The sequence below is a fragment of the Microcebus murinus genome, chromosome 10 (assembly GCF_040939455.1).
Source record: "Microcebus murinus isolate Inina chromosome 10, M.murinus_Inina_mat1.0, whole genome shotgun sequence".
Classification (NCBI taxonomy): Eukaryota; Metazoa; Chordata; class Mammalia; order Primates; family Cheirogaleidae; genus Microcebus; species Microcebus murinus.
This window is the reverse complement of record NC_134113.1, coordinates 15,567,652-15,583,550: the sequence shown is the minus strand read 5'-3', so window position 1 is coordinate 15,583,550 and position 15,899 is coordinate 15,567,652. Positions and strand designations below refer to the sequence as shown.

At 42.4% G+C, this 15,899-nt stretch overlaps 1 protein-coding gene and 1 pseudogene across 3 annotated transcripts in view; both read left to right on the top strand.

Annotated features, from left to right (window-relative positions):
* The window catches only part of RFX4 (regulatory factor X4), a 132,592-nt gene that overhangs the window by 90,728 nt on the left and 25,965 nt on the right, over nucleotides 1-15,899 (top strand). For all 3 annotated transcript variants that reach the window (XM_012772771.2, XM_076007065.1, XM_012772772.3), the window contains 4 exons: nucleotides 4,592-4,686; nucleotides 5,114-5,231; nucleotides 14,701-14,820; nucleotides 15,160-15,321. In XM_012772771.2, the coding sequence (XP_012628225.1) occupies nucleotides 4,592-4,686; nucleotides 5,114-5,231; nucleotides 14,701-14,820; nucleotides 15,160-15,321 (495 nt within the window). The remainder of the gene's footprint in view (nucleotides 1-4,591; nucleotides 4,687-5,113; nucleotides 5,232-14,700; nucleotides 14,821-15,159; nucleotides 15,322-15,899) is intronic.
* Nucleotides 8,706-8,806, top strand: LOC142873633 (uncharacterized; annotated as a pseudogene).

Genomic DNA, 15,899 nt, shown 5'->3' with positions numbered 1-15,899 from the left:
GGGCAGCACACAATGTCACACAAAGGGCCCCACATGTCACCCTGAATGCCAGCCATGGTTCCATGAGGGTAGCATAAAAAATGGGAATAAAAGCATATTACCTTTCTCAGTGTGTGCCAGCCTGGAGTCAGCTGTACATGCTATTTTCCATTGGAGGTCGTCAGCCCACCTTTTGGCAGGTGAACCTTTCACTCATTAAATGTTTGAGGAGGAGGTGGATGACGGTTCATGTTCCTGTGGGCAAAGACTTCGAACATACAGACTGCAGGTGTACGATATATTATCCTGACATGGGCAGGCTGTTTGAACTTAGTAGTAAAGCCACATGAGAGGGCCAGAGAACACAGCATTGTGAGCACATCTCTGCTATTCCTCAAATGCCATCTCAGTTGGCTGCCCTGGGCATCCCTACCGCCCAGGGACCTGGATCCATCAGGGTCTCCAGGCTACCTCCTTACTTTGGTCTGCCTTCCTTCCCATGCCTCTGGGGAAGGGAACCTGAGGGCAGGAAGCGTGGTCCTTCCATTGGGTCTCAGAAAGGTGGGTACTGAGAGCATGGTGGATTGGGGGGGATAGGACAGACACTGCGCCCTCATCTTCTGAAGGGGGAGGCCCAGAATCCCCATAGTGACATTGTTCAGGGAGCTGCAGAAAGGCTGTCCCCCAAGAAGAGGGGCCTATTCTGAAAGCCCCAGGTGCCTCAGATTTCCAGCACATGCCCTCTATGCTGTTGTCTTGAAGGAAATCTTTCTTCAGCCACCCAGGCTAAGCTTGTGGTGTTTATAAGCAAAAAAAAGTGCCCAAAGATGTTCTTACTACAGATCTCTTTCCCATTAATCCCATTTTGAAAGCAAATGGAACAGTTGAAATGTTTGAACACATGGCTCTTCCCCAGGGCTTCCTTCCTGGTGAACTCAGAGCTCAGCTCAGGCTCTTACTACTTCCTCCACGGAATTTTAAAGATCATCACTAACATAATAGTTCAGCCTATTGACTGCCTATTCTATGTCAGGTCCTGTGTCAAACCCACCACACGGATGTTCTTGTTTAATCTCCCTACCAACTCCAGAAGGGAGATACTCTTATCACCCCCACTTTACAGATGAGGAAACTCAGCTGCAGAGAGCCGTCAACCCTACCCAGAGTCACGTGGCCACTAAGTAGCAGAGCTGGGTCTTGGACCCAAGTCCAGCTTCACCACTAGGCATTAGTGCTGTTGATGTCGTGAAGGAGACGAGAAAAGTAACCAAATGTGGGCGAGTTTCAAAGGCTCCGGCATCTGTTTAAGTGCTTGCAGTCATGCTTCCTGTTCTTCTCCCTGTTCCCTGCTAGAAGGTCGACAGAAAGCATGGCTCCAAACTCCCTAATAGCACTAGAGGTACCTTTGATCACCATGTCCCCAGGGCCTCCAACAGCCAGGTGTGGAGCAGGTGTCCAGCAGTGTCTGTGGAGGACCAAGAGATGAATGGAAACACAGGTGAACCTAGCTCTTAGCTCTGCTAACCCTGCTCGCAGCATCGGACTCACTTCTCTTCTCCCCGCAGTGCCTTTTGTGAGGGAAGAAAATGTGCACCAGACTCACAGGGAAAAATACAGTCAGCACAGCTATTTTAAGGGATCAGGCTCTGAGCCTTGGCTAGAGCACCATGGAGGTCACTGATGCCTCCCCAGGAAAGAATATTCTGGGGCTTTCTCTTCAAGCTCCCTTAGGTTTAGGGCAGAATGGTGCACTTTAAAGCTACGCTTATAGGCTGAGCGCAGTGGCTCACACTTGTAATCCTAGCACTCTGGGAGGCCAAGGTGGGCAGATCACTCAAGGTCAGGAGTTCAAAACCAGCCTAAGCAAGAGCAAGATCCTGTCTCTACTAAAAACAGAAAGAAATTAATTGGCCAACTAAAAATACATAGAACAACTTAGCTGGGCATGGTGGTGCATGCCTGTAGTCCCAGCTAGTCGGGAGGCTGAGGCAGAAGGATTGCTTGAGCCCAGAAATTTGAGGTTGCTGTGAGCTAGGCTAACACCATGGCACCCTAACCTGGGCAACAGAGTGAGACTCTGTGTCAAAAAAAAAAAAGCTGTGATTATATTTTTCTGAAGAAGGAAGTGATGTGGTTCTGTTCAACCCAGCTGGTCCTCACTGAGTGCCTGTCCTGAGTCAGGCACCGTGTTAGATGCCTCGCAAAGCAGTGAATAAGACGGGCACATCCTTCTCCAACATGGAGCTTATAGTAAATGGCAAATCAGAAGTTGAACAAGTGTTTATAGATGTGTCCCATATTACTAAAGAGGACAATGCTATGTGATACAGTGCCGGGAAGGAGGACTAAGGAAGGGTACCAAGCCTGAAGGCAGATGGCCCAGCACACGGGTCATCCCTGCACCTCCCAACCAGACAGCTGGGAAGTCCCTGAACACACAGTCCCTGTGAGCTGGACCAAAGGTCAGTTTGAGCAGGGCTGGGGGCAATTGTGTGCTGTGCTCTCCTTTTCTTACAGCAAGCTGACAAATCTGCAGCTTTAAGGCAGCGGTCCCCAACCTTTTTGGCACCAGGGACCAGTTTCATGGAAGATAATTTTTCCATGGATGGTAGGGGGCAGAGCTCAGGCAGTGATATGCTGCCTGGTCCCTAATAGGCCATGGCCCAGGGGGTTGGGGACTGCTGCTTTAGGGGGTTACCATCACACCTGTGATGTAGATCCTGGCTGGCAACACTCAGCTTACCTTAAATTTTAAAAGCACACCTTGGTCCTTGTGTATGCTGATTAGAATGGGGGTTAAGGGGTGCTGTGGTAAGAGCATGGAGCTGGGATGCCCAAGAGATCTTGATTCAAACCCTGGCTCCAGTGCACTGTGGCCTTGATTTCCATCTCTGTACCACGGGAACCATGCGAAGGGACTCAATGAGACAACGTGAGCCATGTGCCTAGTACACAGGGTAGTGCCAGTATAGTGAAGTGGTTAGGTGGCAAGTGCTTGGTCAGGGTGTGTTTGAATCTTGCCTCTGCTATTCACTAGCTGTGAAACCTTTGGGAAGTAAGTCATCTTTGAGTGGCTCGGTTTCCTTATTTTTAAAATGGGGGATAATAATGGTACCTACCTCTTTGGGTTGTTCATCCATTCCATCAACAAACACTTGCACCCCTACTCTGTACTAGGCACTGTTCTAGCTGCTGACCCAGTCCTGCCCTCGTGACATTCACATTCTAGGAGCTGTTTTAAGGTTAAATGAGGGCATCCGTGTAAAGCATTTAAAAGGGTGCATGGCGCATGGCAAGCACTCAGTAATGTTAGCTGTTAGCATTTTTATCATACCATCACCATCATCATCGTCATTAATTAAAGCACAATGGCTCATATACACACAAATTATCATGAAGAGTGGAAGAACACACCAAAGAGAAACCCAGAGACCTGGGTTCCAGTCCCTGCTCTGTCACTAACCCACCCTCTGATTTCGAGTGGGTGGTTCAATCTCATTAAGGCAGTGATGTGCCGCCTCATCTATTGATAAATGAGACAGAACAACTAAATTGACTTTTAAGGCTCATTCTCATTATAAGTGTTATACCTTTTGTTCTCAGAAACTTTCCTCTTGTAGCAATCATCAACTAAGTAAAATAAAGTGGTCCGTCCTCTACAACGGGAGAGCAAAATCTGCTCAAATGAAAACAAAATGTATGGAATTGTGGTTTGATTTATTGAGCTCCACATACAACAACACAAAAACTATAATGAAAAGTGATGTCTCAAATTGGAGATCGCCACAGCCATGCTTCCATTTTCTGTAGTGCTTCATAGATTATGGAGCGAGGCTGAAGGCAGGTTGTAAAGTGGTATGATTGTCTCCTTCTTACTAAGGAATACACTGAGGAGTAGAGAGACTGTTTCATTTATTCCACAAATACCTGTGAAGAACCTACTACATGCTCAGCACTGAGGCTGGTTCGGCTATTCACCCAATATCGTTGTGATCCTGAAACTTTTGAATGATCGAATGTGCCCTACCCTGGGCAGAGAGCAAGAGAGCAGCGATGCCTTGCCCATTCGTACAAGCAAGCATTTGCTGGGTAGCGGCTCCATCACAGATAACGCACCAGAGAATAAAGATATCAAAGGACTAGCAGGGAGACACACAAGCACACCTGACTGTAACAGAGTGCTATTGGTGACGTGATAATGTAGAGTACAGATAGCAAATGCTACCTGAGTGGAGAGGAGGAGTGGTCCATTCTGCTGGTATGAGGCATGAGAAGGTTGAAAGGATTTCATACAAGGGCCAAGAGGAACCAAACAGTCAAAGCAATGGGAACTGCCTGAAGAAAAGACTAAGGCCATGAAAACAACAAGGCTTTTTGGGGATCAGCAGTAACATGGGGAGGCCAGAGCCTAAAGTGCTGGCAGGCATGGCAGATGGGCCGAGAAAGGTCAGCTGGGCCATATTTTAAAAGCTGTGAATGCGCTACTAAGACTTTGGCGTTTTATATATCTGGAGTTTTATTTTATTCAAAGTATATTCCTTTGTTCTTTAAGACATACCTCTTTTTAAACACAACTGCAGTGATGTGTGTGGGGTTCTCCTTCGTTTGATAGTGTATCAAGAGTTTGACCATCTCCTGGAGGAGCAGTCTCCCATTGAGTCCTACATCGAGTGGCTGGATACCATGGTGGACCGCTGCGTTGTGAAGGTTGGTAAGCTGGCTCTGAATGGGCAGTCTGGGGTGCCACAGCCTGTCACTCACCTCTGAGAACACTCAGCTAAGGACAGAGCCCCACAGGGACTAACTGCATGTTCCTCAGCAGCTGCGGAGCCCTGGGGCTCTGGGGAGAGGCCTGATCCCCACCCCAGGGGGGGGAGGGTGGCAGGAGGCAGGATTCTGAGTCTCCTATCCCTGATTGAACCAGGTCAGTGTCTCTCCAGTCTGTTGTGTACACTGAGTCTTGGCATAAGATTTCATTTTATTAAGTATATTTTTGCTGTTAAAAACAAAATGTCAAAAACCATTGCTATACACCACTGAACTTGGAGACCACAGGCTTCTTGTCATTTTTCAAAGAAACATAGTAAATGAAAGGTCAAGTTGACTGCTGGTAAAGCTCTTCACTTTTTTGTAGGTGGCTGCCAAGAGACAAGGGTCCCTGAAGAAAGTGGCCCAGCAGTTCCTCTTGATGTGGTCCTGTTTCGGCACAAGGGTGATCCGGGACATGACCTTGCACAGTGCCCCCAGCTTTGGTAAGGCCACCCCGACCCTCTCCATGTCCACACACTTTTTCTCTGGGCTCTGTGCATTGGATCTACCTCTGTGGGGTCAGCCACAGTCTTCCTTGCTGTCTCTGGGGCCACAAGGCCATCACCCTGAAACACACCTGTCCTGGGGCACATGACATTGTTAGCACTTTCAGGGAGAAAGACGACACTGCATAGTAAAGGTGAAATGTCAATCTGAAAGCGAGAGGTTTGCACACAGTATTGTCTGAGTTTACAGAGGACTAAACTGTGGCGGCTGTGCTCCCCTTCACTGGATGCCCCAGTGATTGCTGCTGCCACGGCAGTCACACTTTGCAGAATTCCATAGTTGTGGACTTCCTGAGACTGGGCCCGTGAACAGGCGTCTGAGTTTGAACATCTGCAAATGGCCTGGTGGACAGTCCAGTGGTAGGTAGGCTGTGTAACGTTCTCTTTGCAAGTGTGCTCTAGTCTAACCCCAGAAGAGGACTTTTGCATTCGCTTTCTCTTCTGCTTCCCTTGGGTGCCGTTTCCTCCAGGAGCCATCCCTCCCTCAAGTCCTCACCTACTGCCCTCCCGTATATCAGGCTTGAAATCTCTGCCCAGGGGTACTAAGAATGGTCTCTGCAGGCAGCAGCCTAATCACTGAATTGGGGTCAATGCTCGGCTACATTGCAGACACAGCTTTCTATTTTTCACCAGAAAGAATGGAGTATGTATTGAGCCCAGATCATCACCGGCAAAGTGAGGTGGGACTTCAAGGCATTACTGGGACATTTGAAATCCCAAAACACTTTGGCCTCAGTTTTCTAGGCATCTTGTCAGAGGGCTGTTGATAAATTTTCTGGGTAATTGCTTCAGTTCTCTATTTTACTTTGCAAGTAGAGATGTGGTTTCGCTGCTCATTATCTCCAATTAAGCCAATCAGCTCTGGGTTTTGCTCTGGGTTTAATTTGACACTTTTCCATCTAGCTTTTTATGGTCTTGTCACCATTTTCCAGTTGTGCTATACAATGAAGTGAATATGTGGTAAAACAAAGAAGGCACTATTTTTTCTAAACAGCTCTGTCCATGAAAGACTGTGTTTACCCACTTGGAGAGCGTTTTGTTATGGATTTCTTTAATCTCAGCATTGGAAAGTTCTCTGAACCTGCCTACACAATGGCTACACATGGAAATTCTCTTTGGGCTGTATGTATGGAAATGCTCTGGTGACTGCTACCTGGGCAGTGCCATCAGGCATGGCATTTTGATGACTTCCAGTTCAGCATAGTGTTAGCACATGTTACCTCTAGCTCTGGAAAAATCATTCGTGCATAACTGCTTTCACTTAAGTGAACAGTTGAAAAATATTTGAAATTTTTTTGATTGCTTTCAAATTAAAGAGTCAGCAATATCACATACAAACACATGTTACAGACCCACAAAGTGAGCATCCTCTCCTTGCTATAGCTTTCATTCTTCAATTTGCTGATTCTTAAACTGATGGTTTATATTATCAAGTGCCTTTCGTTATACAGGGAAAGTAATTCCCTTTGCAATATTCTTTGAAATTCATTTGTTTTTGCTGAACAGTAAAAACATTTAATGGACAATGTAAAAAAGAAAGTTTGAACAGTAGAACAATTAGGGTTTATGAATGGGATGAATTTATTACCAAGAAATATGGTTCTTTAAAATGTGTTTATTTCTTTTTGAACCACACACTATTTTAGAACATACTGGAAACTCTGGCAAATTTTTAAAAAAATCACAAATCACTTAGAAAAGGAAAGAAAGAGATATTAACCCAATTTCACTTTTACAGTATTTTTCAACCCTGAATGGGTTGAAATAATACCTGTCTCCAAGTCCATTTAGCAAACTATCTGAAATGGTCCAGCTCATCTGACTCATTGTTGAGTTTTGCAGCTTGGGGTGACAGGCAAGTTGAAAGAATTTGCGGCAGACAAAAGCCCAGCTCCCCCTTTCTGCCTGTATATGTCAAAGACCCAGTTGGTGGTTGTGTTTGGGTCATGTGTTCCCTGTATGAAAACAGCTAATTAGGAAAAAGAGCCCTCTGTTCCCCGGCCCCCTCTCCCAGCCGCAGGGGCCAGCTCTATATATCTTATAACTCCCACACGGTCCTTGTTGCTGTGAATGGGTGCAGGGTTTGTGTGTCAGCGTAGCAGGCTGACCATTACAATGATCTTGTGGAACATCACAATGATCCCGTAGGGGACTCTATCACCTCTTCCCAGAACAGCCTCTTTCAAAGGTAGTTGACTCCTTTCTTCTCCTTAATTCCTTTTCACTCTTTTCTCCTTAATTCCTTTTCACTGAAAGAACCTATGCTGTGAACTAAAGTAGCCAGACTTTCTTTCTTTGCTGCAAGCAGCATTTCTAGCAAAATCAGTCACCAAAGGTAGGCTAGTGGGCAATGAACTTTCAGTCCTAATGGAGCTGAGCAAGCTAAAGTTTCTATTTAAAAAAATACCATATTTTTAGTTGACTGATCTGATTTCAGTTGGTAGGACACCTGGATCCCAAGTCAGTGCTGGAGCCTTTACCCTTTCATTCACGTTTTCCCCAAATATCTGCTTATTTCATTGTTATGAACCTCTGGAAGGTAACAACAGTTCCTGGAAGTACTCTTGCATAAAACAGTTTAAAAAGCAGCCTGGGTGTGACAGCTGGAGGGGCAGGATTGCATAACACTTCCACAGTTTCACTTTTTCACATGCCTATTTTCTAGGCTAGCATTACGCAGGGCCTGGGAGGCCACATGGGCATCTGCAGGGAGAAGCGCCCAGCACAAGTGGCCATGACCAAGCCTTCCTGACGGCCTCTTTATGCCTAGATGGCCAGGCCTGGCTCTCTTTTACGAAGAACCTGCTAAATTACAGGACTTTGACGTTTGCAAGGTCATTCAGGCCCCCACCAAGTACTAGGAGGTTGGAGTTGCTTTCCCTGTAGTCAGGGGTAGAAGCAGAGACCCAGAGAGGAGAGAGGACTGCATCACAGAGAGGTAGCAGATTAAGTTCAACTGGAATCTCCCCCAGGCTGAAGCTGGTGTTCTTTCTGCCATGCCACATTGCCACAGTGCCTACCTTTCTTCAGGTAGAAGAATACTAATAACAACAACATAGTGGCATTTATTGAGGGCCTCATATACTTTAGACATTGCATTAGGCATTTTCTCATTGCTTCTCATACAACACTGTGAGGTCCGCATTATTGCTCTCAGTGTGACAGATGAGGAAGATGAGGTAGAACTTGGAGGACTTGCCTAAGATCAGAGGCTATAATGAAGCAGAGACAGGATAATGATAATCATTCTAACAAATATTTTGGAAGCACATACTATCATTTAATTCTTGCATTAACTCTGCAAGGCAGATAATAACAGGTACTTTTCTACAGAGGGGAAAAAGGGAGCTTGGAGAATTTCCTTGCCCAAGATCAACATGTCTCAGAGCTCTGTTTCAAAATCAAATCTGAACCATCCTTTTCTTAGGGTAGTGCTACTGTCCTATGAACGAGTAGTGAGGGCAGTACTGCTACTGCCTAAACAAAAATTTAAATAAAAAATTTATATAAAATAAAATTTAAAAAAATCAAATCTGCCTCACCACAAAGCCCAGGGTTTTCTATTATCACAATTAAGATAAATACCCTGAGCTCAGATGCATACCACAAAAGAGCTAGAAAATTTTATTTAATTCACATTGGTGGTTGCTTTTTTAACCCATATTCATGGATTAAAATTTAAAGCTATGAGAGAAAAAAAACAATTATTAGACTGTCATGAGTTATAACAGATGCCAGAAAACAATGGAGTAATATCGTTTAAATGTTGAGAACAAAGAACTATTATTCAGGATATATTCAGTTATATAAAGACTAAGAGAATTTGGCACCCACAGATCTTCGCTCAAAAAGAAAAAAACAACTAAAAACTATTAAAGGATGCATTTCAGCAAGAAGAAAAATAAAGCCATAGCTAATGTCTGTAATACAAGAAACAACAATGTTCTAGTTATTGTTACTATGTAACAAATTACCCCAAAGCTTAGTGGCTTTAAACAACCATTTTACTATGTTTATGAATTTTGTGAGTCAGGATCACATGGCAGCTCAGAGTTCCATGTGTGAGTGTCCCAAAGGTAAAGCGGCCTTGCTTTTATGATACAGTCTTAGACATAGTGTAACTTCCCCCAGACTCTACTGGTCAAAGCAGTCACAGGCGTACCAAGATTCAAGGGAGTACACAGGCCCCCAATTCTTAATGGAAAGATCATCAAAGAATTTAAGGACCCTGTTTAAAGATGAGAGAAAATTTACAATATGTAAACAAATGTAATTAACTAGTAAAGGTAATTTAAAACCTAATTTGTATGTGTATTTTAAAAAGGTAAAAACAGGTCAGGCACAGTGGCTCACATCTGCAATCCTAGTACTTTGAGAGGCTGAGGTGGGATGATTAATTGAAGCCAGGAGTTAGAGACCAGCCTGAGCAAAATAGGGAGATCCCATCTCTACAAAAAATAGAAAAATTAGGCAGGCGTGGTGGTGCGCACCTGTAGTCCCAGCTACTCAGGAGGCTGAGGCAGGAGGATCACTTGAGCCCAGGGATTTGAGGTTGCTGTGAGCTATAATGATGTCACTGTATTGTAGCCCACTCAACAGAGCACGAGCCTATCTAAATAAATAAATAAATAAGTGAAAATAAGTTCTAGGAAAATATAGGGTATTGGGAAGATCTTCAAGGAATAAAGCATGCTAATGTCTTTGTTTTATTTAGGAATATTGAATAACTTTAGACTTCGTTGGAAAAATGTATAGTTTGAATTTAATAAACATATAGGATGTATGTTAATTAAGGGATCATCACTAATAGAATCATAATTTATGGAGGAAAAATGGAAGAATATGAAAACTTAAGAAATGAGAAGTTAAACTGAAAAGAATTGAGAAGATAAAAGCAACATAGAAAATGGATGCCCAAGACAGACTGACACGAAACTCGTCTTCAAGGATCTCACCAGATCCTTCTTCCCTTGTCTATAAAATAAGAGGGTTGTATAGATGATTTATGTGACAAAGGTGGCATTAAAAGTGGAGAAAGGTTCTGGGACAAGCATTTTAGGGTAAATAAAATTAGACCCCTTCTCTACTACTTCTGAAAAGAAACATCCAAATGACAAATAACGACGAACAGACTGTAAGCCTTTGGAAGAAAATGTGGAATGATATCGTTAGGGTCTTGGAATAGGAAATTTTCTTTAAACAGACACATACAAAAAAGGACAAATTATAAAAAAGATATTGCCCAAATTGACATTTGGATTGTTTTCTTTCTCTTTTAGAGACTCACTCTGTCGCCCAGGCTGCAGTGCAGTGGCACAATCATAGCTTACTACAGCCTTGAATTTCTGGGCTCAAGCAATCTTCCCATCTCAGCCTCTGAGCCCAGTGACATCTGGATTTTAAATTTTTGTTTGACAAGTACACCATAAAGTTATAACATAAAAGCCACAGAAAGGAAGAAGATATTTTGTAATGCATATAACTATCAAAGGATTAAAATCTAGAATATATAATAAACCCCTTGAAATAGATTTTTAAAAGACAAGTACTCTAGTAGAAAAATAAGCAAGGAATATGCATAAGCAACTCACAAAAAAAAGAAATTCAAATAGACAATAATCATATGAAAAGATGTGTACCTTTGTAGTAACTAGAGCAGAACAAATTATGAAGACAAGAGATAACATTCACACCCTTCAGATTGGTGAATATTATATTTCATACACTACCAGTAAGAACGTAAAAAATTTTGGTGAGCAATTTAGCACTGTCTCATAAGACTGAAGATATGGGTCCCCTTGGACCCAGCAATTCTACTTCTGGTCCTAGACACAAGTGAACAGATACAAAAAGATTCATTGCAGCCAATTTCTGATAGTGGAAGTGTCAACAACCTAAATTCCATCAACAGAATGGATAAATTGTGGTATATTCAAACAACAGCCACTAAACTAGAGCTACATGTGTTAATGTGGATAAGTCTAAAAACATGAAAGAAAAAAAATGAAAGGGTCAAAAAGTTGTAGAATGCTATATAAAGTATTACACCACTAATATCAAGTTTGAAAACAAAAACAATACCATGTGTTATTTATGGATACATAAATAATTATCCATATATATGTTATTTATGCATATATAAATAACATAAAAGAGTTATTTGTATCTATATAAGTGTATATTTATATATATATAGAGAGAGATAAATAACATAAAAGGGTTATTTATGTATCCATAGGAAGGGTATAAAAATGCATGTGAACGATAAATAAATTCAAGATGTGATTACCTCAAGGGATGAGCACATGGAGGCAGAGAAATGGGATTAAGGAAGGGAACACAGGGGCTTCATCTTTATCTTCAATTTTTTAAAACTATCTGATTCAAATATAGTAAACTGTTAAGATTATAAGGCTGGGTGGTGAGTACACTAGTGTTCATTTTTAAGTTCTCTATACTTTTCTATGTGATTGAAATTTTCCATGAGAAAAAAGAAATGCTTTGATTGTATATAATGCAATCAACTATGTTACCATTATAACAATAACAACAAAAATAATCTCCTTTTGTCTTTATCTTGATACCATTTTCCATAACTGGCTCTGCTGCTCCTTAGCTCTGTGGCTTTAGGCAAGTTATTTAAATCCTCTGAGCCTTCATTTCCCCAAGTATTAATCGAAGCTAATAATACTTTCTTCATAGTGTTATTGGAAAGTTAAAAGAACTGAGCACAATGTGTATGGAAGTGCTTGTTCGTTTGACTCATTGCTCTAACACATACTCATTCAGCCCCTGCTGTGTGCCCCACACTGTTCTGGACACTGGATATAGAGCAGTGGTCAAGAGAGAGAAAAAATCCCTGCAGGATGGAGCTTACAGTCTCATGGAAAAGGCATGCAATAAAGATTGAGTTAAATATAGTATATAGTATAGTATTAATAGACAGTGATAAGTGCTAAGGAGAAAAATAAAGCATGGGATGTTAGCTCTAATTGCCTTTCATGTCTTTGACATCATGTCTTTGATGTTTCTATGTCTCTCTGTTTCTCAGCAGTCTTTCTGTGTCTCTTTTTTTATTATTATTTTCCTCTTTTCTAATCTCACTGTCCCCATGGCCACGACACCCTGGCACTGCACTGTTTATTGCCCAATAATCTTAATGATTGATTTTTGCTTACTAAGGACACTGTAGCTTTTGTGGAGTCAGGGACTGAGCATTACGCTTCCTTTGTACTCAGAGCACTTAGCACAATAGTAGGCAGGTAAGCAGTAGCTCCAGAAACTCTTGCTCCAAGGCTGACTGAAAATTAACAGACCAATTGGGTAACTAATCAGAGCCATTAATGAAGAGAGCCTGAAGCCCCAAATCACTACTTTCCCTAAAGCACTATCTCCAAGTCCAGCTCTGATGTTTTCTAAGTGTGGTCTTAACACAAGTTTCTTCACCTCATCAGATCTTTGTTTTAGAAGATTATATAAGATGATTTCCAAGGTGTCTGCCTGTCCCAAAATTACTAGGCCAAACCCATTTTTATCATCCAAGACTTTCCATTCTAATTCATTATTCCATAGTGTTTATCTCTTTTTCCATCCATGTTGACTTAGATCAACATCCCAGCAAATAATTTCTTCATTTTGGAGACCCTTTCAAGTATTTGATACTATTATAACTTTTGACTTCCTTGACTCTTTATGAACAGAACAATCATGTCATAGGATCTTAGAACATATTAGCAAAAGGGATAACAACAACTTTATTAAGCATCCAGTGTGTACTCTTCCTCATTACTTCCATAATGTAGGTTTTTATTATACTGTCTTCCTTTTAGAAAGCCATATTGCTTTGTGATTGAAGCCATGATGATTAAAGAGCAACTTCAGAATCAGACAGTCTTGGGTTCAAGTCCTTAATAATTGTGTGACATTGGACGGTAACTTTACCTCTCTAGCCTCAATTTCCTTCTTTATAAAAGGAGAATATTACTTATCTCACACGGTTGTGAATAGGATTCAATGCCATAATAAATCTACAGTGGTTAACATAGTGGCTGCCACAGAGCAGGGGCTCAATAAGTGTCTGATTTTGTTTTCAGTATTTATAAGGACTAGGGATGGTAAAGGAACTCCTCTGAGGTCCCAAGGCAGATCTCTGAGGTCTAAGTGGCAGAACTGGGATCTCAACACGGGCAGTTTGATCCAGAGCCCATGTAATTACCCACAATGCTGTACCTCCCCAGTGGTCCACAGGACCCATTTTGGGGAAGTGTATGGAAAGTTTAGCTTTAGAGACTGCATCTCACAGCAGCCCAGTAGAACCTGAATCTTGCTGAATTCCAAAGGGGGCTGAAAAACAGGCATAGCACTGGAGACGGAAGAAGAATATGAAGGAAGTTCAGAAATAGAGGACCTTGGCCTTCAGCTCTGTGAGAACAAATATGACAGTCTGTGGCAGGCTCATAGAGAGGGACATAGGGGTAGATGAGCATGACCTGCTAGGCATTTAGTGGCTAGAGTTAAGCCAAGGATTTTCTTCTCTAGCCTTCCTAGACCAAAATAATTAATCTACCTGAGATGAGGGGCATAGATGTGTACAGAAGCCAGGTGCAATTCAGAAGGAGAAAACTGGACTACCTATTGTATTATCCTGGATGGAGCTAGAGCTCATTCTTCTAAAGTATCACAAGGATGGAAAAAGAAACACTATATGTACTCACCATTAAATTGGTACTAATTGATCAACACGTATATGCACATATGGAAGTAACTGTGTGCTAAATGAGGTCTCAGAAACATTTAGGGAAATAATTCAGTTGTTGCAAATTTAAAGTTTCAATTCTACTTCCAGAATTATGTCAGGTATATTGGTAGGTGCCAACAAACTAGAAGGCAAAGTCGCTGCCATGGACATACTTAAAGTCCAACTGGGGGCTGAACTGAACTACCTATTGTATTATCCTGGATGGAGCTAGAGCTCATTCTTCTAAAGTATCACCATAGTGATACCATAGTATGCTGTGGAAGAGATAAAAATGTAAGACACTAGGTCAATAAACACTGAACAGAGTGAGGGGTGCTCAGACAAGGATGAGGCCAGTGGCTATGTGGGAGTTCAGAAGCATTTGGACAGATGGCTCAGTGGGTACCATTTTTGATGGTGCCACAGTAATGATAGAGCAAGGAAAAGATTCACTTGCCACAAACTGTCACTTACCTTACGCCAAGCACTAGGCCAGGCTGAGGATACAGCAAAGAGCAACCTCTGACCGTGAGGGGATCATGACTGAGTGAAGAACTGAGATTCTTGAACAGACCATTAGAGCATGGTGCTACATGTGCAGCTGCCCAGGCAGAGGGGGTGTATGTGAAATGACATGGCTTACTCTTCTGTTTGATCTTTCTCCACCAGGGTCTTTTCACTTAATTCACTTGATGTTTGATGACTATGTGCTCTACTTATTGGAATCTCTACACTGTCAGGAGCGCGCCAATGAGCTCATGCGAGCCATGAAGGGGGAAGGAAGCACTGGTAAGCCAGCACCGGACTGCGAACTGCACCACTTGGCAATTGGATGTGTGTCCTTACTTCTGTGCTCTGTGTTTCCTTAACTCTGTATCCCAAAGAATTTAGTTATGGTGAGCGGGTCAAGTGGTGTGAAGCCAGTAATGTCTTTTTCCTCTTTAGAGTGGGCATGTGTGTTTATGGGAATTGCCTTGAGTGCCATGCTGGCGATGGGAAGCCATTGGAGAGTTTTAAGCAGGGGAGTGACACGACACAGATTTGAGAGAATATTTTATTTTTTAAAGTCCACTAAAGACAACTTGCCTTGACATTGGTTCCAAGAACTCACCCTATCTCCATCTACAGCAGAAGTTCGAGAAGAGATCATCTTGACAGAGGCCGCCCCGCCAACCCCTTCACCAGTGCCATCGTTTTCTCCAGCAAAATCTGCCACGTCCGTGGAAGTGCCACCTCCCTCCTCCCCTATCAGCAACCCGTCCCCTGAGTACACTGGCCTCAGCACTACAGGTAATAAAATGTCCTTCAAAAACTTTGGGTGGGGAGTTAATGTATAAAAAAAGAGCTTTCTGGAAAAGCATTCTTTGCCCCCAGTCTCCAAAAGACAGTGGCGAAACCTGGGTATCTTCCTGGATTTGTATTCAGGTATTTATTTATTCATTGGTACATATTCTGTATGCTACTGTTTTCAAGTTGGCAGATTAAATATATGATAAAATCTCCACCCCCAAAACTAAGCTGCTAAAATGATTAAAATAATATATAATATAAATTAATACACATCCATTCTTGAAAACAAGAAAGAGAACTCTCTATGAACCAAAAACTGAGCAGCATCTCTGGAAAGGCCAGGAACCCATATGCTCAGTTATGGCAGCCCTAAGTGAGCCAAGCCAGGGTTGTCAGGCTATGAGGCTGATGCTACCATGAGGCTGCTCTGATGGGAGGCCCACACAGTGAAAGACACGCACAGAATTCTCACAAGATTAATTTACAACCAAGAATCAGCCAAGCCTTGACATATACCCAAAACAAAGTAGAGACCCAAACAGGTATTTGTATATCAATGTTCAAACAGCATTACTCAT